Source organism: Theropithecus gelada, chromosome 3 (genome assembly GCF_003255815.1).
Source record: "Theropithecus gelada isolate Dixy chromosome 3, Tgel_1.0, whole genome shotgun sequence".
NCBI classification, from domain to species: domain Eukaryota; kingdom Metazoa; phylum Chordata; class Mammalia; order Primates; family Cercopithecidae; genus Theropithecus; species Theropithecus gelada.
The window spans coordinates 178,348,856-178,373,529 of record NC_037670.1 but is presented as its reverse complement, the minus strand read 5'-3'; the positions used below and the strand labels follow the sequence as shown (position 1 = coordinate 178,373,529).

Genomic DNA, 24,674 nt, shown 5'->3' with positions numbered 1-24,674 from the left:
ACCCTGGTTGATGAGAACTGGGAAGACAGTAACCCAGTGGATGACTGTGGATCTGGTCATGTCCATGAAGCCGCACAGTTCCCTTCCCAAGGTTTTGGGTCTGGCATCACCCACACTGCGTCTGTCAAAGTGTGACCACCGGATTCCCTTCTCCTCTCCAGGGAAATGGGGTTAATGACAAGGGAGCAGTGGGTGTGTTCTAGACCTGGTTCCTGCCCCTAACACCACATAAACTTGGGAATTAAGTAAACCCTCCATTTCTGTGGGTTTGATTTCTCTCACTTCAGAATGAACTTAGTGATCACTGAGTCTCCTTTCTGCTTTAATATTTTATAGTTCCTGGATAGTAACTCAAAATCAATAGGATTCTCAAAGCTTTCCCTGCTATTTTGGACAATACCATGCAAGCCAGCAAAGATTATTTTCAGACCCACATCTATGCCAAATTAATTGCTTCCCTATCCCTGTCTGTCCCTTCATTCTATCTCACTTTACATGTATATCATCCATTAAAATCATCTTCAAAACAACACGTCTGTAAATATTCCACTAATTGAACAGGAATCCCTTCCAGGCTCCTCGTTACTTCCCTGCTTCGGGATACAGCTTTGTGTCGATTCCAGATTTCAGTTCTTCAAGAGCCTGGGAAGGCCTGTCCTCCCCTCTCTGCACGTCCAACGCTGGGCTATTTCTCTAGGAGGCCATGCCCGCAGAAGCAAGACCTGCTCCCACCACTTGCTTTCTAACCCTGATGAGGTATTACACTCAGGGTGTGGGCCAAGCAACCCAGGGATCTGAGCAAACCATTTTTCCCTTTTGTTTTAGTCTCTGGCTATTAGAGTTCTGTGGTTCTGAGGCCATGACCTGCTTTAGCTCATAGACGTGGAGAGAACTGTTCCAGCAAGCATGAATAACAACCGCCTCCACCAGAGGGGTCTCAGAAAACAAACTCCAATTGCACTCCTGTTAAAAGCATTAAAGTGTCTGGAATCACTCATAGTAATGCATATTTCTTTTTCATTCTATGCGTATTTCCACTGAAGGCAGAACAGAAATGTAATAGCCTGGGCAAATGAGATTTCTTTGCAAATTATCACAGGGCTTATAATATCTGTGTTTTTCCTTTACTATTCTGGCAACCCAAATCACACGTCCAGTATAAATGGTGGTAATTAAGAGACAAGTTCATAATAGAGGAAAGAATGTGTCCCATACATTTTTATATCCCATTATTTCTTTTGCTTTTTCCATTTTCCCTGCCATGTAGGGTGGGGGTTAGTATAGACAATGAGGTTTTTGAGTTCTAAATTCTAGTTCCACTTTTGAAAGGAAGTTTCACAACAGCCTGAGCAAAATTTTAGTATTTTTTACCTTCATTTTTTTCTTCTAAGACATGAGGTCAACATTACTCCTCAAATAAAAATAGCGATTGATATGGATAGCAAATTACGGTATAGTAAATGGCGACTTCAAAATTGATTTTACCTTTATCTTCACTCCCAATCTGTAGCTATATTAAGATCCTAATTCTTCATCAATATATACGTTGACCATATGACTTATTGCCCAAACTGGGACACTATTGAGAATAAAAGGGAATGCTACTAAAACTCAAGTCAGGACAATTGGCATAAACCAGGACTGGCCTAAGCAAATTGGGTCCTCCTACCTACAAAGCACTTAACACTGCTTTTTACCCTAATCATTCTAATAACTAATGATTCTTCTATTTTATCCTGCTACCCATCATTCCAAGTGTTTACTCTTCATTCTCCACTTTGCCTGGAAGCCTCAAACTGTTTTTCTCTGAGAGGTATCCATCACCATTTAGACCCCCCCAAATGACCTGTGGGAACCAGACACCAAGCAAAACACTAGGATTGAACCAAGGACACCTAGACACAAGTGTCTCTCTTATCTAATGATCCTATGACCTCCCTGGAGACAGGAACTCTGACACGTGCCTTTTTGTGTCCCTCTCTGCTCACCCTCCAGAGACCCAGTGAATACTATTTGCAGACCAACAAGACCAATCACCTCCCTTTCCTATTCCTTCCTTGTAGGAAATCAAGAGGAAATCTTGTAAATGTTGCAATCATTGAACAGGAATCCCTTCCAGGCCCCAAGGAAATCAATTTTACTTGCCATACCTTAAGGAAGGATATGAATTAGCATTGAACAGCTAGCTCTCTAGAGAAAATTATTGTGGGGAAAGCAACTGGTATTATTTCTATGTAACAACTATACAAATTGTATGACGATGATTGCAGTAGCCTGCAAATGTTTTAAAGTGTTTCTATACATACAAGCTAAAAGTAGAAATACAACAGAATGGCAGAATTATGCATTCTTGACAAACATACAACACTGTGTAAATTAGGATGAGGATGAGGTCTCCCCTGGCAACAAGGGAAATTAGTACACTGGCGGCAGGTAGAATTGTCATATCATATCCATATCGCATTTCTGAAATCATAGGTTCAATTTTATCATCATTATATCTGCATCCTTGTTTCGTCACAGTAGATATAGGCTGTGGGCTCTGACTTTTATCCTCCAGGGATGAATTAATACAAAAGACTAGACCACATAAATTAGGAACCACCAAGACATGGCCACATCATGTTTCTAGACAGGGACCTGAGTCATAGAAGGTGACATCCCCATAAACAGAACCCAAGACTTGTATCCCACAGAACTTAGGCACAGGGTCATGCATATTTTGATTGCTGGTAATTTGGACATATCTCAGTATGTTTTATTCCCTGTACTTATTTCATCATAAGTCTTTGAAGAGTTAATTGACCAATGTTTGCCAAATCTTAAGGATCTCAGACAGTGAGGTTTAATTTTTCCTAAAGGCATGGAGGTAAGGTCATACATATCTGAGATAGCCTTCACTAAAGAAGTACAGGCTTTATGCAGGCTTTATGCATGAAAAATAACTTGAAATCCTTTTTCTGGTCAATAAAAGTGCCAGGTTTAAGGTTCAATTAAAATGATGCATGCCTGTTATATGGCAGTTCCTAACAACAAAACCTCCAAAAAGTAAGACATTCAGGTAACAGAGAGGCCCAATTTATATTTGCTATTTGAATCAATTAAAAATGTGCCCTTGGCCTAAACATTTAGGTATGTGTGTGTGACAGAAGATGTAAGTGTCTTCCCTCTGATTATTAATCAGATTTATTGAATACTGGCAGTCCCCGTGCAGTTCTCAATAGATTATGAAAATACCATCCAAATCTTTAGTTTCTAATGAAAATAAAGCAAAAATAAAGAATCAACTTTCTGAATCATTAGAGTAAATGCCTAACTAAGAAAGACTGCTCTATTTCTTAGGGAATGAAATTTCCATCACAGAAGAGATTCCAGCTAGACTCTTGCTAATTTGTGGTTCTGAGGGCAGCATGTAAAGAGATCCATTACAATGAAGAATAATGAAGACCCAGTTTGTATTTGAAATACAGGTTTAAAGTCAGTCCCAGTAGGAATTGTGGGCACTTGAGGCTCAAGGTTATCAAGGCCTGCCATGAATACTCTGGAGAGCAAGTATTTTTTGTCATTAAGGGGTTCCCAGAAAACTTCCATTTGCAATAAAGGCCCTACATCCCTCCTGGGGAGAATGGCTGGCAAGACACTGGGTGCCGCAAGGGGGATGGAGTGAGGAGACCCATCAGGGCCCAACTCTGCCGATTTCCAGCCAGTGGGGGTCCGAGCACCTTCTCTCACTAAGCTTTCACTTCCGATAGAAAATGGAGACAACAGGCCGGGCACGGTGGCTCATGCCTGTAATCCCAGCATTTTGGGAGGCCAAGGTGGGAGAATCACTTGGGGTCAGGAGTTCAAGACCAGCCTGGCCAGTATGGTGAAGCCCTGTCTCTACTAAAAATACAACAAAATTAGCTAGGCATGGTGGTGCACACCTGTAGTCCCAGCTACTTGGGAGGCTGAGGCAGGAGAGTTGTTTGAATCCAGGAGGCGGAGGTTGCAGTGAGCCGAGATCACGCCATTGCACTGCAGCCAGGGGCAACAGAGCAAGAATCTGCCAGAAAGAAAGAAAGAAAGAAGAAAGGAAGGAGGGAAGGAAGGAAGGAAGGAAGGAAGGGAGGAAGGAAGGGAGGGAGGAAGGGAGGGAGGGAGGGAGGGAGGGAGGAAGGGAGGGAGGAAGGAAAGAAAAAATGGAGATGATAAATCCCATCCTAAGACTTTGTGAGGACCACATAAACATCAGGCCATGAAAGGGCCGAGGGACGCCTGAGGCTGCAGGTCAGGTCAGCTAGCATCACGGTTTCCACGTCAGGTTAAGATTCAGGATGTTGAAACAAGACGTGACTTCCTGCCTGGGTGAACAAGGTGCCCCATCAGGCCAGGAAACACCCCCAACCCAGACATAGAGCCTGGTGGCCAGATTGGTAACAAAAGGTGGGTGCAATCAAGTAGCACAGAGGGAGACCCGGCGGTCATGCTGGATGGAACCTGGGAGGGAAGATCACACCGGGGTCACTCTGTGGTAAGAGGAAGAAGTCAAGCTGAGTCTGGGTTTTGGGTTCTGATACGGGCCACAGAGAAGTCAAGAGAAGAGGCCAGTGGAAACCCATCCAGCATCAGCCTGCGTCTGCCTGGGAGGGCAGAAGTGCAGTGAGAATGATTCAAAGCGGGAGTGCACGAGCAAACACAACTTTGATTAAATTATCTGAAACATAATAGAACAGAACAAAGGGTACTAGAGCGGAAAGGCTAGGAGCAGACATCAGCTCCCCAAGCAACCTGCTGTGCATGTAGAAGGCAACCGTGAACAGGAAGTACTAGGCAAGTTATTGTCGTAATCATAATTAAATCAATCCGTAGGCCATCATCAAACAGAAAACTAGATATATATTCCATTTCTTCCACGAACCCCACCCGTTTTGTCCTCTGCTCATGGGTCTGCCCTGATTGAAGAAACGGTTCATGGACTTGGTGTTTCCTCTTGGTATCACTCCTTTTAAGTGTCCATGGAAAATATGGGTCCGCATATATGTGTATTTTGCAATAGAGATTTTGTAGTTTTCACCTGTACTGTCTCACTTGTACCTCTCATTAGCTTTCATCCACATCAAACCCATCGGGTGTTGGCTAGAATGAAATCAAATTGCTTTTATTTATTTCAAACTGCAACCAGCGCAGATCAAAATATTACAAATTCATGGGAATCAGCTAAAAAGGAGACTCAGAACCTCTATGGAAATTTTATGAAACGGCATGGCTCCCCCTTGTCCCAGTGTTCTGAGGGTGACAGAGGACGAGAGAAGGAACTAAGGCTGAAATCTGTAGAAATAGCAAAGCTCAAATGGCTCCAAGACAAGTGTCATATTATTCTTGGAGTTCTCCTCTCAAGAAACATGATTCCATCCACTTACACCACAGACGGCAAATGGGTCAATAAAACCTCATGGCTGGGGGACCAACAGCAGCAAGTGCTCCAGAGAAGTTAGTTGACGATGAAAATAGACATGCACCTTTTGTGGAGAGCTTGACAAAATCATCTGTCATCAAGGTCAGAGCTTGCCCCATAAAAGTACCTAAAGCCAAAAGGATCTCACACTCACACAGTCAACAGAACCCTCGCTTCACATGCGGCCCTCATTTCTTCCAGCCTTTTGGGCAAAAGCACTTACTTTTTTCTTTTTTAATGCAAACCACAGTGTTTTAGCTTTAAGCCAACTGTGCCAGTTTAAAGAACTATACATAAACTCCAAAAGAGACTTGCACAATCGAGCTATCTTGGAAAAGCGAATCTCGGAAATGAACAATATCCTCACAGTTTTATTGTCAAGCTCACAATAGCCCTTCATGTTTAAATGCGTTATAAACTTTTCCAAGATGTGCATGGAATGGCATTTCATTTGGTTTTGAAGTTTCTCTATTATTCCATTTAATTTTTTTTTTGAACAGGGCTAATGAGCCCATTCTCTTCTGCCACCAGGCCAGCTTCTGGAACACACTATAAAACAGAAGGTCTGATCGCAGTAATACCATCTCGGTTTGTGTGGTGCTACAGTTCATAACGAACTTTTACACACATTACCTGATTTGATTTTTGCTCATGGCTTTTGAAACCAGGTTGATAACGTCAGTTGTACGATATAAGCACAGGCATTGAAGCAGGCATATTTAGCTAATGTGAGCGTGTTTTATGTTTCAAACACCTTGAAGGCAAAGACTACAATGTTTACTGCCTATAAACCCCCTCTCAGGATATGATACTTCTCTCCTCATAGTATATACCCAATAAATGCTACTGTCTTCCCGGGTACACCTGGAATTAAGAGATTTGCTAGAGTCTAGGAAATGTTCTGTTCTATCGGATGCTGCTATGGTTTCAGGAATCTAGTCTTACTTCCCCTGCCACTGAAAACTGTTAAGTTCCCCGAAGGAGGAGGTCAGGGTCTCACGCTATTTGTAATCTTCTACATTGCCTAAGACCATTGGAAAATGAATTATTAAGCACGAGTCTCTTCATGGCACCGAGTATCACAGGCACAAAGTTTTAGACCAAACGAAAATTGTCTTCCTTCTGTAGTTAACTCTTTTGCTCATCCAGTGTGCTGTCAAAGTGTCAGAGCATGATGGGGTCTGGGTTAGAAATGGCAGAGTTAGTCAAACTGAGCTTATTTTGCCCAAATAAGAAAAAATGGAGAACAAGCTTCTACAAACGAAAATGCACATTGCATCCTAATGTGATGGGAGCACTTTAAGTCTATTTCCTAATTGTGGGGTTTTACAACTCAGAATGTGGGCTCCTACTGCTTGGTCCCAGGCCGGGTGGCTGGTCTAGAGGTGGACTCGTGACTTTAGCCAGGGCTGGCAGAGTCCTTCCCTGGGCCTTTCCAGGCTGGGCTGAGGAGGCAGGGGAGGGTGAGGTCTGCTCTTCCAGAGAACTAAGCTGGGGGTTGGGGGTTGGGGGAGCGGTGGTGGAAAGTGCTGGGAGAAGCCTTCTCTATATGAGGGCAATAGAGGGCCCACAGGAGGGGAGCAGCTGCCGCCCTTTCCAGGCGTGGGTTTTCAGCCCTTTGCAATTCTGTATCAGCTACCATAATATCTTTCCCTAAATCTCACTTTTGCCTCAGACAAGAGTCCAAGGCCACTGTCTGTGGGGAGGAGAAGCTCCTCTGTAATTTCTTCCTTTTTTTTTTTTTTTTTTTTTTTTTGAGACAGAGTCTTGCTCTGTCACCCAGGCTGGAATGCAGTGGTGCAATCTCAGCTCACTGCAACCTCTGCCTCCTGGGTTCAAGCGATTCGCCTGCCTCAGCCTCCCACGCAGCTGGGATTACAGGCGTGTGCCACCACCCCCGGCTAATTTTTTTGTATTTTTAGTAGAGATGGGGTTTCACCATATTGGCCAGGCTGGTCTTGAACTCCTGACCTTGTGATCCGCCCGCCTCGGCCTCCCAAAGGTGCTGGGATTACAGGCGTGAGCAACTGTGCCTGGCTACCATCTCCAATTTCTAATCCTCACCGATCCCCAACAAGTGACAGTGAAGTAACCAGGGGGAAAGTCTCCGTGATGGCTCCTAGCCCTCTCCTAACTTCCTCTTCAACTCCAGCTGTGGATCCCCCGCACCCCAGACCCAGTGTTCATTTTAAGGAGGGTAGAGAGGGGTACAAGGAGAGCAGGTTTTGTAAAATTACAGCATTTTTTCGTTTCTTTCTTTTTTTTTTTTTGTTTTTAAGACAGGGTCTCGCTCTGTCACCTAGGCTAGAGCACAGTGGCTCAATCACAGCTCACTGCAGTCTCTATCTTTTGGGCTTAAGCGATCCCCCCACCTCAGCCTCTTGAGTAGCTGGGACTACAGGCATGCACCACCTGCTAATTTTGGTATTATTTTTGTAGAGATGGATTTTTGCCATGTTGCCCAAACTGTGGAACATTTTCTTTCGTGAAAGCTGCAAGTGTAAATTCTATCAGTGCAGACAATCATGAATGCCTAGAGCACAACAGAAGCTGTTAAATACGAATATTCTTATTTTTTCCATTGGATCCTTTGTGCCTAGAAGTCTGCTAAATAACTAGCAGATGCTCAGTACATATTTATATAGGATAAATACTACCCTTTGCTCAGAAAGTTGTCAGCAAATATTTATAATAATAAACACTACCTTTTCTAAAACTCTAGATAATTACTACATTTGCCAATATAAGTTCAAACAGAAGTATAATTGGGGCCTGGCACAGTGACTCATGCCTGTAATCCCAGCACTTTAGGAGGTCGAGGTGGGCGGATCACCTGAGGCCAGGAGTTCGAGACCAGCCTGGCCAACATGGTGAAATCCTGTCTCTACTAAAAGTACAAAACATTAGCTGGCCATGGTGGCACATGCCTGTGGTCCCAGCTACTAGGGAGGCTGAGGCAGGAGAATCACTTAAACCTTGGAGGCGGGTGTTGCAGGGAGCTGAGATCGCACCACTGCACTCTGACCTGGGTAGAGGAAAACTGTCTCAAAAAAAAAAAAAAGAAGTACAATTGGCTATTTTTTCTCTTCATCATATGGATTATGGATTATGGATATGGATACAGTTTCTACTGTCTGGAGATGATTCTCATTTTCCTGTAGAACTGAGGACATTAGGAGGTATGAGATAGTTTTTATGAAAACCAAGTACAGAATGGAGCGGCCATGGGAACTTCTGGACACCAGAGTCCCTTATGGAAACCACATGGACACGGGGCCAGCCTGAAGTGAGAGGCACCACCCGTGTAAAGCACACATGCCATTCCAAAGACTTGAAGTGGAAAAAACTAACATAAAATGTTTCATTAACAATTTTTATGTTGCTTCCATGTTGGAATAATAGATTTTTGATATATTAGATTAAATAATATACATGGTAAAATCATTTCCATCTGTTTCTTCTTAATTTTTTAAGATGACTAGTAAATTTTTTAAATTACATAATAGTTCATGTTGCATATATATATTTACACATATATATTTATATATATTACACATATATAAATATTTATATACATATTTGAGACAGAGTCTCGCTGTGTTGACCAGGCTGGAATGCAGTGGTGCGATCTCGGCTCACTGCAACCTCTGTCTCCTAGGTTCAAGCGATTCTCCCACATCAGCCTCCTGAGTATCTGGGATTACAGGCACCCACCATCACGCCCAGGTAACTTTTTGTATTTTTAGTACAGATGGGGTTTCACCATGTTGACCAGGCTGGTCTTGAACTCCTGACCTCAGGTAATCCACCCGCCTCAGCTTCCCAAAGTGCTGGGATTACAGGCATGAGTCACCATGCCCAGTCTCATGTTGCATTTTTGTTAGTACTGGTGCTGAGCGCTATACAAATATAAAGCAGGATTGTTACTCTATTCTAGATGTTAAAATTATGCAGAGAAAAAGTTTTAACCTTATCTTTAAAAATAAAAATCTCGTCTGTGTTAGAGCAAAACAATTTGAAGACAAAAAAGTGTTTTATTTCAATCCTAACAATAAAATGGTCATTTGTGTTTTCACATGAAATAATCATTAGGTATAATCTTTGTTGTAAATAAATCAGTAAGACTGTTGGAGAAGTTCATGAGGACAAGCTCAGAGAGACTGCACACAGGCATTCCATGGTGTTCAGACTTCATTACTCTCTCCCGACATGGCAGACACCTCGTGCTGCTGGCCCTGGGGGCCACGTTAAGATCATCACAGAGCCCCAAATCAACACACTCTAAACCAGAACTGTAGAGGAGGGTAGGCTGGATGAAGAACACACATGCCTGTGCATGAGCACATCACCCACATCAATCATCCTCACTGCCAACACAGAAGCTACCAGACAGCATGGCTCTCGAATGGCCAGGCTCTCCAAAGCTGTTTCTTTTTTCTCTAACATATAAGCTCATGCCATGGTTTGGGGGGATGGGGAGTGGGGCGGGGACACACATGCTATCACACTGTTACTACACTTCACATACTGAACAAAAGAAAGAAAGAAAGAAAAGAAAGAAAGAAAGAAAGAAAGAAAGAAAGAAAGAAAGAAAGAAAGAAAGAAAGAAAGAAAGAAAGAAAGAAAAGAAAGAAAAGAAAGAAAGGAAAGAAAAGAAAAGAAAAGAAAAGAAAAGAAAAGAAAAGAAAAGAAAAGAAAAGAAAAGAAAAGAAAAGAAAAGAAAAGAAAGAAAGAAAGAATACATCCTGAATAACAAAGGACAGAAACCCAGCTCTCCATTCCAAGCTTACAGGTACAACTTAGCCTCTTTCAGTGATTTCTGGTTCTGTTGCAATAGGTGTGAACTGGGGCATCTTTAACTGGCTCAGCAAGTATCAGCCAAGAGATTTATGTTTTCAAGAAGTTTTGTCAGTGTACAGATCGCTTTCAAGGGACCTTCCATGAAGTGATTCCAACCTTTTGGTCTTAGTGTTTGGAGGCTGGAAGAGAGGTGGGGAGTGCAAGTGAGCGTGTGGCTGATAAGGGTGTAATTGATTTGTGGCTTAATAATTTTTTCCCCAGGTCACGCTCATTGTCTTTAAATTGATTATACCTCTTCACAGGATAATGTGAGAAAGTAATTGGCATTCCTAAGTATATAAAGAGCGAGAAAGAGAGAGACGAATATTGAGTCTTAGGTCATGAACAATTCTTATATACATTTCTAAGTACAACTATATAATTAATACATAATCTCTGTGAATATTTTTAATGCCCAATGCTAGGTGATTTGAGACCAGAAATGAGGATTCCCGCACAGGGTAAAGCCTACACAAAATTTTATTTTTTGAAAATTTCCAAATTTCCAGTGTTATTAGGAATTCTCTGTATATTGTTAAAATTTAAAACACTGGATCAACACATAAACTACCATATTATTAAAAGTTATTCAGAGTTTCATGAAATGAAGATTTTAATCAAAAACATAAAGTTAGTATTTCCTTTACTTGGCATGCATTTGTTGAGAATATGTCATTCAAGCCATGAGGTTCACAAAATATACAAGCCAGACTCCACTCATAGCAATCCTGATCTTCTTTGGTATTTTTATTAGATTCAATTACTGTCTGTTCCTTTAAGTATAATTTTCTCAATTACTGTCTGTTACTTTAAGTATAATTTGTGTTTCAAGCCAAGCCAAAACAATTATATAAATCTGAAATTTTCAACAGAGATATTACAGAATAAAAAATGATAAAAATTTTAATTACACATCCATTCATTACTGGGGCCATAATTCTTCAGAATCTACGTTCAGTAATCTAAAACCAAGTATCACTATGAGAATCATCTCCAAACAGTAGACACTATGTCCATAATCCATAATCCATAAGTACAAAATACGGTCTATTTTACATGCAATTGTATACATTAGCTGCTTGACAACTTCAGGTTCACAACAGTATCACTATAGAACAAAGTAAAAGAAGTATCTATGTCACAAACACATTTTTGACAATGAATACACCACAACAGAGTTTCAGGTACCTTAGCATAATGGTTCAGCCACATGTCTAAGTGAATTTAATAAAGTCAAAAACTGCAGACTAATTGCTACAACAGTATCTTATTTTCTGTCCAATTTCAAGCACAGCAGCAGTAAAGGAAAAGTAAACTACTTTATTCAGTGCAGCAAACCCACTTCATAGGAAGTAAATCTGTGTCCATTTAGCAAAGTCTCTCCTGTAGCCAGGTTGATGGGGGGCAGGAAGACAGCCAAAACTTTGACCCCACTGATATAATCATGCTTCTGCTTCTTTACACCTTGGGATACTGTAATTACCATACTAGTAACAGTCGCAGCTGTTATTAGTCAAGCACTTGCTCAGTGTGGAAACTGAGGTTACCCAACTTGTCCAACGCTGCCTATTAGCAAGTGCTAGAGCTGGAATTTAAACTCAGACCTGTCTGAATCCCAGGCTGGTGCTCCTTCTCCTGTACGACAATCTCCCCATTGCCCCCATTCTCCCAAACTGTACAAGCTACAGTTTCACTAACTAATTCATTTCTTTGTAAGAAAGCATTTCACCCTGTCACCCGCACCTGAAATCTCTCCTGAACCTACGTTGACTCATTAAAAAGTTCTACAAACTTCCCCAAGCCAGACCCAGTAGAGGGCAACTGAGGCAAACATTCCAGAACTTTGCATTCCTCTGATCTTGATCCCCCATCTTTATTCCCTCAAAGCACTTCTCCAACCTGAGAAATAGAGGATCAACCTAAATGTTCAAATCAGCTTTTTCTCTGCATTGGAGAAGGTAGTTCAATTAGAACTTATCTTTCCACTTCAACAACTCATTTCAGTGTATGGAGAAGACTTGAAGCTTCTGTTTCAACAACAAAAAAGGGCTTTGGTGATGTACAATGCCCATTTTTCAACAGTTCTTTGATTTCTGATGGTTCTCTTGTTTATCTATACAGTTGGTAAATGAGAGAAAATTCACTTATCTTACAGAGATGACTCACAGCAAGACTGAATGTTGATGCATGACTGGTGGCTGGGGTGAGTAGCTGATGCTTCTGTGGTAGAGAAACATTTCTGGGTAGGAAAGGTGAGGGTAGAGTGTTGGGAAAGGAAGAGTGGCACACTTTAAACAACAGGGAAAGCAAGGTGAGTTAGCAATTCAGAGGAAGATTTGATGTCTCTACAGGGCTCTGAAAATTTGATTCCTTTGTTCAATGGTTCATTTGATGAATAAATAGTAAAACCACAGACCTTCAACTTTGTGGATAACTCGACAGAGGAGGTTTAGAGAGGAGGACACAATTCATTCACTCACCGATTCATTCAGCACACATATAAGTGGGTCACCATTGTGCTTGGTGTCAGAGATACAAGTAATATGGCATGTTTTGTGTCCTTCAGAAGTTTATATATGTGTGTCAAGGGAAGGTACAGGAAGTACCATATTAAAGTCTTGAGGTCTTCAGTACTTGGGGTTCTTAGTCAAACTGCCCCATATGGAGGAGAATACAGTCATGCATCCCAGGCTGAGGCCACCATGTGGTTGAGGACAGAACCATATTCCTTTAGCCTTTAATCACCCGACATTGATCACAGGTCAATTACCTACCACTTATGGGATCTCCTACCTATTGCTCCCTGACCACTCTCCCCGGCCCGCTCTAGCCTCTTCTATGTGCTGTGCCTCCCTAGCACAGCCCCTAGAGGTTATGGCTGCTGGTCAATATCTATGTAAGCTTTGAGCACGGAGTACATTCCGACTGATGTGTCTTAAGACTGTGCTAACTTGCTGGGGACTACAGTGACAACAGAGACGCTCAACCTGGAGTCCACAGACAGAAATGAAGGGAATGTGAACCTTAGGAAATCAAAAAACTGTGGAGATTTTTCTGGCAAGCAGGCCTATGGCTTTCATCAGATCCTCAAAACTGTTAATCAGCAACATACTTTTGGTTCATTTTAAGCTTGTGAGCAAATGAAAGTTCCAGATGTTTCAACATCTGAAGCCCTGCTGGGCCAAACCCCCAATGTGTACAGGTGATGTCCTGGGATTCCTCTCCCTCACACTCGCATATTCCCACACCTGTTGTATAACTACTACCTTTGAGGTTATTCAGCTGTAAGATGAGATTGAAAATTAACTACTGCATACCCCAAAGCATGCATAATTTATTAACTGTTGTTCACTTTTAAAAATTGGGGAGATAAACAATGGTAACATCCTCATTATTTTCCTTGTTTCAAAAGCAACTCATTAAATAATGAATTACTCAAATATGACAGATTGCTATGAACAACCTCACGCACCCAGCCCTGGTGCAATAAAAAGAAGAATTGGCTATGTTTGTCCATGAGATGTGAAAACGGAAAACTGCAGTAGGTTTGATTTACCTGGAGTACACAAACGTTTTCTTAACTGACCTCCAGGCGAGAATTTGTTAACCCATTCATACTATCTAATTCCTTTATTTCCTTTGCAGTTTCCAGTTAACAGTTTTTGTGTTAATCTTCTTGGCATATCATATTTCCCATGTTTCACTCAGGATTGCTTGACTTGGAGAAAAAAAGGAGGGGGGTTGTGTTCTCAATTTGCAGCTTGCCAGCTGTATGATTTTTGTAATGTACTCAATCTCTCTGAGTTTGATTTTTCTCCTGTGCAAATTAGATGTGTGGTTTGTGAGCTGGGTTCCCCATGCTCTGGGGCTCTGCTGACATGTCTCAGGGGCACTAGGCCAGCATGTTCACCACCTTCACATGCCAGTCTTGGCTTGCTTCCTTTGGAAAAGGGGTTTACGCTACTAAAACCAAGTCCAAACATCACTGGGCAAGAGAGGCTATAAGATGCTTTAAAAGTCAGACATTCTATGATTTTGTAGAACAAACCATCTTAAAAATGGAACACAAGCTCTGACCAGATGCTGAAAATAAGAAGATTCAAGTAGCATTGGTATGTCAGCATACACAGTAAGTGTTCACTGAACAATAGTTTGAAATCTCCATGCCAAGAACGGCTTTCTGTGTTCCTATATGTTGTTTTTCACAGCAACAGTGTGACAGGAATGATCCCCGTTTCATAGATACAGAATCAGTCCAGAACTGTCCAATATCCCTCAGCTAGTAGGTGGAAGAGCTCGGATCAGAAGTCAGGGGCATCTATGCCGAAGCACAGCAATTCTCCCAACTCCCCCGTAAGTTGGCTATTGGAAAGGCAAGGGTCAAGTCTTCATCACCCCAAGCCTAGTAATGAGCAGAAAGAATTAATAAAATGCATTAAGGGAGCTTTGGAGACATTACAGCTTCATGGTTTTTAATGGCAAAATAGTTCTTACCTGCCAAAGTTCTCTTATTGGTTAATCTCTTCTTTAACCAAGTCATATGTGCCATATGACCTGGTGTTCGAGGCATGGTGGACTGCATCAAAATGAACATCAAAATAGCCGGCTCATCAAAATCAGAGCCAGAAAGTGTATTAATAATTATCTTGAGTCGTCCTAAATCTTTCTTTCTCAAGCTATTCCAAGAAGTACTACATATATATATAAAATATATATATAATATATGTAATATATATAATATATATGTGTGTATTATATATATGCGTGTGTGTGTGTATATATATGCATATATATATATACACACACACACACACCCCATGTCTTAAAACATCTTGTTGCTTTGAGGTAAACTTGAATTTATTTGTGAAATAACAAACTCTTTTTGCTCTTTGAAAGCCAGAAGTTTCTAGTCCCTTTTTTCACCTATCAGAACACGCCTACATTAAACAATCACATTCACAAAATGAAATCTTGCTGTCCAAGTCACTCCTCTGGTTTTACCTATTTCACAAACACCTGTTCTCTTAAGCAGGAGCCTCTCGTGCCAAGTTCAGACTTCCTCCCTCCCTTCTAGAAATTTACGAGCCCACTGCTGTTTTCCATTGTATGCTTTCAAAACACTTTCATATCACAGTTCCTGTTTCTGTTTTCCCAAGCCATCTCTGTGTGCCCCTGCAGCCACATTCCACCTTTCTCCAGCAGACCCCTGGCTGCCCCTTGGGTCCAGGCACCCTGGCTGGGGACTCTTCTGCTCTCTCCTGACCTTGAGCTGTTCCCATCCAGCTCTCCTTTCCCCCTACCTTAGCTCTCCCATAACTATTTATCAAAATAAAAATCTTCCTTGGATCCAACATCTGTCTGGTAAGTGGATGGGGTATTAGGCAGACTATTAAAATTAAAAATATGTTTCCTTCCCTCTCCCACTCAGAGGCCTGATTTGAGATACATACTTAGTGTCATAATTTTGGAATTCCCAGAGTGAATGCTATAACAACTTCAAATATTCTAAGAAGAATGAAGAATTTCAAGAATCACTGCTAGAGAATAAAGAAATACATTATTTTCATTAACTTGAAAACACGCATCACTACTATTCAAGACCACCTCTGTCGCATATTATTTCCAAAAGACAAAACATGGAATATGCTTTGAATATATTTGGTTGTGATGTTACATCTTGCTGTGGGTAGCCTATTCAAGGGGTTGAACCAATCCTTTAAGAGAATGAGTTACCATTATCTCCAAGAGAAATCTCATGAGCATGTCCAGAAGACGGACTTCGACCTTTCAAAGTGTTTTGAGAGAGCCTCACCATCACCACAGTGTTCCCATTTTAATCAGCAGATTTGGCTTGTCTCCCATCCCCCTCCACACACACACACACATGTGCGCACATACAGATATTTTTTAAAAGCCTGTGTTCCAAATTAATAACTTAGCAGCTTGAGATGATGCTTGAGTCTCGTGCAGTTTCACTCTGGGGAAAGCAGTTTTTCTTGAATTCTGGCAGGGGAAGTTAAATCTCTTAAAAAAAAGATCAGGTACTAGTAAAGGAATAATCTATAAATTGTCACTACAAATTTGAGGAGCAAGATTTTATCATATCAGCAACGTGCTTTGTAAAGCCATTGGTGGATCCCAGCCACCAGGATCCCAGCCACCAGGATCCATTCAGGATCCCAGTCACCAGGATCAAAGGGGACCCAGAGCACTGACTCCATGCCTGTGCGTATTATGGCAGCGTTTCCTAAGAAGGAATCGCTGCACATTTCAACACTATTACCATCAAATCCTCCAGGATTTGAGAGCAGAAAGCAGCAACAGGATCTGTAATTTGGTACTTGCCTCTGCTACAAGACCAACTCTAACGTGAACACAGAATGAACAGATACCTCCAGGATGTGCATAGCCTGTCAGTGATTTAAAGGGTGCCAAGACTGTCCCCGCTGTGACCTCACCTTCATTATTCCTTAAAGATGTGACTAAATATTTTTTTCTTCCATCAGGTCTTACCACAACTTTGTTCCTGAAATTTCCACCATTAATAATTGCATTGGGTTTTATCACCAATAGCTACTGTTGAAATTGCAAACGCTCTCAGGAACGTAATGCATGACACCCACCTTACACTTTTTGTTTAGTGATTGGATTTGTCTCAGTCATTTAGCAAGGCCCAGGTGGAACAGCGCACGGGGCAGTTTTGATAGAAAGAGTCAAGTATGAGAAAATGGTGCTAAACCATGGGTACCAGTGGAGATTAAAGGCCTACCTGGGATGTGGCAGTAAAGAGTCCTGAAAGGTCAACAACAAATGGGGAATGGGAGTAGGACAGACAATAAACTTTCTCGATCTGATCACTCTACCTGGGCTGTGTGTGTTAAGACCTCTCCACTCCCCACTTCAAGAAACACATGCTATCAAAGTCAGGAAGGACTTTAGGGTATCAGCCACATGCAGAATTGCACCAACAAACAGGATTGCGATTTACATCCCACCCAGATTTTCTTTTTTCTTTTTCTTTTTTCTTTCTTTTTTTTTTTTTTTTAAGACAGGGTATCACTCCATTGCCTAGGCTGGAGTTCAGTGGTGCGATCACGGCTCACTGCAACCTTGACCTCCCTGGGCTCAAGTGATCCTCCTACCTTAGCCTCCTGTGTAGCTGGGAAAACAGACATGCGCCACCACCACGCCTGGATAATTTTTCTATTTTTTCTAGACATGGGGCTTTGCCATGTTGCCCAGGCTGGTCTCAAACTCCTAAGCTCAAACAATCCTCTCTCCTCGGCCTCCTAAAGATTGCAGGCATGAGCCACCGCACCCGGCCCCCCATGCAAGTTGACATGGTTACCTACTTCCATGATTTAAGGCTATGGGGTAACCAAGCCTACATCTTCAAATAAAACCACTTTAGTTTATTTTGTTTTTCCAAACAGCGTCTGAAACAAGATGATACACCCCCCACCTGTCTGATCTTTTACAAGCAAGGACGTCAACCATTGACCTCTCAGAGCTCATAGAGAATCACTTTCTCCCCAAAGTATACACTCTTCCGCAGTTTTTAGAACTCTGGATTCACAGACTCACTCTGCCCTCTCTTTCTCAATGACAGAGGGTGCATGATGCCCACTGCAAAACCAGATCAGTGAGTGCCCAACACAGGCACAGCTCATCTCCATAAAAGATAATAACGCTACCATTCTCGATGAGGCAGAGACGGTAACTGTTCATTCCTCTAAGTGATTAGCATCTTAATACTTTCCACGTGCACACCGGAGCTAAGATGGTTTGGTGTAGGTTAATGAAAAGCACCCTCCAGCCCTCACGTGTTCCCCATGGAGCATTTGAAGGTCTCGACTACACCTGCCCTGTAACCACAGTATCGAGAATGAGGGGCAGGATTTGGTTTAATGGAATGTCAGAATAAACTAACAAAATGCATTTAATGCACAGAGAAAGCATTTCAAAACAAAACAAAACAAAAACACAGTTTCCCTTGTTTTGAGTTCGGGTTGCACCAAAAGCCAATCTGGGTATGATTTGTCCTTGCCCACCTCCAGGTACGGCCTTTGCTCTCAGTTGTCTGGGCTTTCATTTGATGTGCTAAATGGCACTTGCTGATGTGCACCTTTTGGTAGGTTGGTGACATGGATCCCAAAAGATTGTGAACTACCTGTCGGTTCTCAGAGCACAGCTCATGCCACCTCCAAGCTAGTTGCTTGCTTGCTTCCTCATCATGTTGTTCTCTTCGGTGACAAACAAGGCCCTCCTCTGAGCATAGCACTGCACCAGCTAAGCTGTTTCCCTTCCCCGAAGACTCCATGCTTCTCCCCATCAGCTCAAGGACCCAGTCTGGTGTTCCCAGCAGGGAGCTCTGCTTCTGGACCTGCTCTCTCTAGGATATCCAAGACTTCTGAGTTCTCCCCTCAAATCCTTCACACATCAGCCCATTTTGCAGCCAAACTCCATCCTTCTTTCTCCTGGCTGTGGAAGTCCATGAGTCCTAGATGTATTTCTACACAATCCTAAGAATCTGGTGTTCCTATTCTTTAGCAGTTCCTTCAAGTTTTCTTTTTATCTGCAGAGTCTTAGATCATTTAGACCACGCACAGATGGAATTTAATTTACATGAGCATGGCTGCTGCCTCCAATGTCCCTGTGAACTGTGAAAGGGCCACCAACCCCACCCCATGCCCTTTTTGAACTGCAAAAGGACCACCTACCCTATTGGGACTCCTCAATAGTTATGTGCACGTCCTAATATTAAATCTTGTTTTTCTGTGTTTCTTTTCACTTCTTTTTTTCCTGTTACCACATTTATCTTAAATATGGATGTCTCACATTGCCTTTTCCTCTTAATATGGTTACATAAAAAATTTAACTCTCATAATGGTCAAAGTTAGATCCTCTCTTTCAGTATCTACTGCAAAAAGCAACAAGATCAAATTCAGAGAGCAGTGGAGAGGAACACCGGAAATCCTCTTACCAGGACAGTACCTATGTGCCCTTCTGGGAGGCCACCTAACCACTCTCAAAATTCACATGCATTTTAATGTCCACTCTATGGAATCTGTTGTTTACAAAATTCTATTCGTTTCAAAAAGTTCTTCTGTAATGCTATTATTACATATGTTCAGACACATAATTTAACTCATCAGTTAATACTGGGTCCTGGGGCTCATAATTTAATAGAAGAACAGATACATTGGGGGTTGTCTATTAGGATTTGTGCAACTTGCAGAAACCTGAGAAGCAACAAAACCCAGCAGCCATGTATACAAGGTGTGATGAGAACAGCTGGTTTTCAGGTCTAAGGAAGTTAAAGATGTGACTGAACATATAACCAAAGATCCAAGTTAGCCAGTGGAATATAGGCTATTTCCATGTGAGAGGAGGTTTTTCTGGAGATCTTTTGAGGAAAGACATAATCTCACACATTTGTGAGATTCCTGAGCACAAGAGCATGAACTAGGACCAACGGATGCATTTGTGGGGTCCTTTCCAACTCTGATTTCGTGACACACGAGGTGTGCTTGTGTGTGTTCATGTGTGTGCATGTGTTTGTGTGTGCATGCGCATGCACACACATACATACACATCCACAGAATATGCTAGGAAAAACTTATCCCTGCTCAATATTTGAGCAAAAATGTGTCCTGGCTCATTGCAAGCAGAGGGAATTAATTTTTGTGTCCTCTCTTAATAGCTTTACTGATCGCTGCTTTTCAGTTTTAAATCATTTGAAATGGAGATAGTATGTATTAAAATAAATGTGTACTTTTATTTATTTTAAGAGGAAAAAAAATCTCTTAATCTGGTTTTCTAAGGAAGAGTTTCGTTTGCTTGTGAGAATATGGTAAATTTAAGCCAAACTCGCCTCTGTGTTTTTTCTGGGTCTCACCAGGTTTCCCTCTGTGCAGGGGCAGAGGTCAGGTGCAGCCAATGCTAAGCCATTTTCACCAAGGAGTCTCAGTATCACCTGACTGGCTTCAGAGCCAAAGGACCAACTCAGTTCATTCAGATTAAAGTATATGTTGCTTCCAAATATCTCTGGGTTCACAAGACTTCATTTAAAAATAAACTTTAGCATCTCCAAAGAGAAAGAGAAAGGGTCTCCTAGAAGACAATTCTTCTTGTTACTCTGGCTTATTTATTTAGTATCCTTTAAAAAACAAACCCAAAATCCCAAAATACTCTTTTTACATATTTATCTATCTTTAGCACTTTTTTTTTTTTTTTTAGCAAATCAAGGTAGAAAAAAAAAAAACCCAACAATCTCTAACTAATAGTAAAATCTTTTTTTCCTAATTTCTCTCCTAATTTCTGGCCATCCTCGGCACACAAAATTTATTTCCACCCATCACCCACATGTCTGGCTTCTAACTACCAAGGCTGGTAAAGAAACTCACTTTTCTCTGCTCACTTGCTAAGAAGTAATGGGAAGTCTGTTGCAGTAACCAAACAGCTGTGAGGATGTCAGAGATGGCATCAGGCTCCATTCAATCCCAGTTCTCTGGTTAATGCCTCACAAGATGAGGATGTGAGGTGCCACTGAGTTTCTCATTAGAATCAACTCTTGGTGATTTGGAGGCAGTTACTGAGTTAGCAGAGTTTAATGATCCCCTTCTTCAAAACCAAGCCACAAAGCAGCAATCCTCTCTCTTTCTCACTCAAAAAAATAATAATTAAAAAATAAAGAAACATATTCATCTTTCCTGGTCTCCCTACACATTCCTACCAGCCTGAGAATGGAGGTATTCCAAAAGTTTCGTTAGCAACAAGGAAAATAAAATAAAATAAAATAAAAAAGAATGGAGAACTCATTAAGAGTTCTGCAGTCTAAACACACAGAATAGTTTTAATGCCTTTCAAAATTATATATAATGCAGGAATAAGAGACCGTCTTCAGGGATTTTATTGTAGGAGGTTATTTACCTCCTTATGTTCTAAGCAGTTTCTCAAGACCCCAGGTAAGGTCTCCTCAAGGTATATACATTTGAAATGTGGGGTCTTTGCCCCCTGTCCCATCTGGCTTATCTTATCCCTGCTGCTCCCCTCTTCATTGTACTTCATGAGGGGGGTCTGTTCATTTTTCAGGGTCCAGGTGACACCCCTCTGAGGAGGGAGAAAAAGGAGCTTCCCAATTGCATGGGATGAGGACAGCTACTCCTTCTTCTGGGTGTCCCACCTGCTCGCTATAGCCATGGCTGCCTCTGCTCTTCAGTTTTATACAGTTTAAGCCTTCTCCAATTGAACAGGTTCAAGGACACGGGATTTCCAATGATCAAAAGGTATAAAATCAAACCAAGAGCTCACAGGTCCTCCAAAACCCACAGCCAAATAACGACTCCCACTCCTGGCATGCTGAGGTATCAGGCAAAATAAGAGCAAATTTGTACAGGAAACAAGGGATGTCTTTTACATAACACAGATTGGGCTTCTGCTCCCAATCCTTGGGTGTCGACCTATGAAGAGCAATGCCCTCTTTCAGAATTATTTCTTCTCTCCCATGGTCAGGGATGCTACCTGAGTCCTAGTTCAAACCTGAAAGCCCAGCACACACTTATTTCATAACTAAAGAGGGAGGAGAACTGTGATAAAAAGAAACTCAGTTAATTACAGAATGCTAATTTAGTGTGGAAATATTTCTTTATTGAGCAAATAGTCTGTGGAATTTTTGAAAGGAGCAGGTTTGGTTTGTCTGTTTTGAACCTGTCAAACTATACTGAGCATTAACCCTTATGCACACTGTCACACTGAATATAAAAATGTTTAATGTCCATATTTACAGAATCTTCTTCCCAGATGAAACAAAACTTCATTTAAGTTCCTCAGATGATGATAATGATAGTACTAATAAAATGGCCCCCTTTTATCAATAAATGGGCTTTGAGAAATGACCCCACTAAATACAAATCCAAAGTCATCTTCATGTATGTCTCTGAAGAGTTGGAGTGGAATTCTATCACACAATGTCCTCAAGGAGGCTCTTCACCTTCCTGAACTCTAAAGAGGTCGCCTATCTTTGCCCTAATCCCAGCAAATGAGATCCAACAGCAGCCCTAAAATAAATAGGAGAAGTGAGCTTATGCTGTTGATTTACCACGCTTGAGCAAACTGCTTTGTGAATCTATTGGTGTCTCCCAGGATGTATTTTAATGATCTGCCTGAGGTGAACTGAGCAATGATTAAAAGACAAGAACCCTCAAGATCTTCTAAGAAGGGAATTACGATGTCTACATGCGTGGTGAAGCGGCTGTCTGATTCACCTTTCCTCCCTCACCCCTCAAGCCTCTGCAGACCATGGCCTTCTCAGGACAAGGCGAGCGGCCGCCCTGTGCCATGTGGGACCCATGCAGCCGTCCTTGTCCGCGGCCAGCCCTCTAAACCTGCACCTTCTCGGCCGAGTCCTCCTTCATCCCGACCATCCATCCTTCGCCTTCTCTAGCAGGGACAGTTTGCTCTTGAGGGAAACAGGAGGAAGGGGCCACGAGGTATCCAAAGAAAAGTCTTTTCAACGTACCTCATTTTCTTTTGACTTGTCTTAGAACCAAAGCAAAGTCCTGTTGGAGGGTCAGAACACGCTGATTTTTTTGGCTACACTCCTCTTCCCCCAAGTTACAAAGTACTAGCTGGGAACCTTCCCAGGGAATACGTTCGATCGGGCGGCTTTGTAGAGAGAGGCCTTTGTCCAGAGCTGCTTCACATCAAGTTTACCTTGACAGAGGCTCCCTGTGCCTGTACCTTAATCGTCAAGCCAGGGCACCCTTAGAGAGAGAAGCCAGGGAGAGGAGAGCGGCAGACTCCAGCAGCACCCAGCACTTTACGTCTCCTCCCAGCTTAGTGGCTCAGGGGGCTACAGCGATAAACCAATCGAAAATACAAAATTCTTCAATAAATACATATCCTCCCTCTCTGTCTCTCTCGTGCACACACATATGCATGCATGCACACGCGCGCACACACACACACGGACCCCCAAAAGCAGCATTACCTGTTCCTGCTGCTGCACGGATTTCCCCGAAGCGCTTGGCTCCTTGGCTGTGGTCATGGTCTGTCCAGGCGCTTCCCACCACTGGGGCAGGTGGGGTCTGACGGCGAGTTGGGAGCCACCAGAGTCCAAGCGGTAAGGTGAGGAGGAGTGTGATTTTAGTCCATACTTCCGAAATCACAAGGCTATTTTGGGGAGGGTGGGGGAGGGAGGGTGGGCAGACAAGCCGAGTTTGCTCTTTAAATGCAAACAGCAGAGAGAGGATCCGAAGGAGGAAGCTGCCGCTGCTAAGCGGGGCTTCTCCAATTAGCAACAGCCTCTGCAATCGCCACAGAAACAATGATAACTGCTTAGCAACCGGCAAGTGGCGGCTGGGTGCAGGAAGGGGACCCGAGTGATGCGCGCTGCCTCCTCGCCCGCCTCCCGGCCCGCTGCGCACGGCGCATGCTCCGGTCGCCCGCTCCACCGGGCTGGGGCTGGGGCTGGGGCTGGGGCTGGGGAGGGGGCCGCAGAGGCAGCGACTGCCGAGGAGACGCCGCGCCCGTAGCCACAGCCTGGGTCACCGCATCCATCAGGGCCCCGCGCCGCGCCCGGGTGTCTGAACCTGCGGTCCCCGCGCAGGGCGCGCCAGACAGCGCATACCTGGACAGGGGGCAGGGGTGGCCCCAGGAGGGATGCCCTTTGTTTTTTCTTGGTGCAAAGTGTCTGATGCGTGTTTGAGAAGGAAGGGGGTCTGGGAGCACCGGAGGCAGACAGCTTTTCTGTTTGCCCAGTGGATTTGGCAGGAACACGGGTTGTTGAAATCTTGGCCTTTATTTTCCTTAAAATTCAGAAAACTTATGTTCCATCGTTAGAATCAAAGAATCTACATTTCCCTAAGAAAATCAACCAGGACCTCAAGGGTGTTTGTCCGTTAAAAGAAAGACAGGGAGAAAAAAAAAAAAAAATCCCAGCCTGTGTGATGACCTTACAGAAACATGAGGGCTCCCTGACTGTGTCCTGAGCTCAAGGAGAAAGAGACAAAGCAGGACACGAGATGGCCTGTCTAGCACTCCCTGCCTGAGGGCAGAGGCCGCTGTCCTGTCCTGACCCAGGTACCGCTGCCCCTGCCTGGCTCCCTGTAGCTGAGCAGTTAGTGGGTGGAGTGGAAATGCAGGTGGCAAACTCTAAGGAAAGTGCAATCAGCCAGTCATTTGCAGGTGGGAGTATCTCCTGGCCCTCCAGAAGCTCAGAACTCAGTGCCCAGAGGCCTGGCACTGCTCTTCTGCACTCCGGGCCAGTGTGTGGCCAAGCTCTGTGTTGATGTATTTCCCACTCCTGGTCTGGAACCTGTACTTTCACCCATTGGCACTTGGTCACAGGCATTCACTGGTCTGAGAGTTTAGCCGTTTATATATACGGGGAACTCTC

General features: G+C 42.9%; 1 protein-coding gene across 10 annotated transcripts in view; it reads right to left on the bottom strand.

The window, feature by feature from the left end:
- The window catches only part of DPP6 (dipeptidyl peptidase like 6), a 1,162,044-nt gene that overhangs the window by 577,468 nt on the left and 559,902 nt on the right, over positions 1-24,674 (bottom strand). For 3 of the 10 annotated variants that reach the window (XR_003118544.1, XM_025379259.1, XM_025379261.1), the window contains exon 1: positions 23,268-23,710. The exons of the other annotated variants lie outside the window; for them this stretch is intronic. Coding sequence is in view for 2 of the 3 variants with exons in the window: in XM_025379259.1 (XP_025235044.1) it covers positions 23,268-23,324 (57 nt within the window). In the remaining variant the exon portion in view is untranslated. Of the gene's footprint in view, positions 1-23,267; positions 23,711-24,674 lie in introns of those variants that run through there. 10 annotated transcript variants of the gene reach the window in all.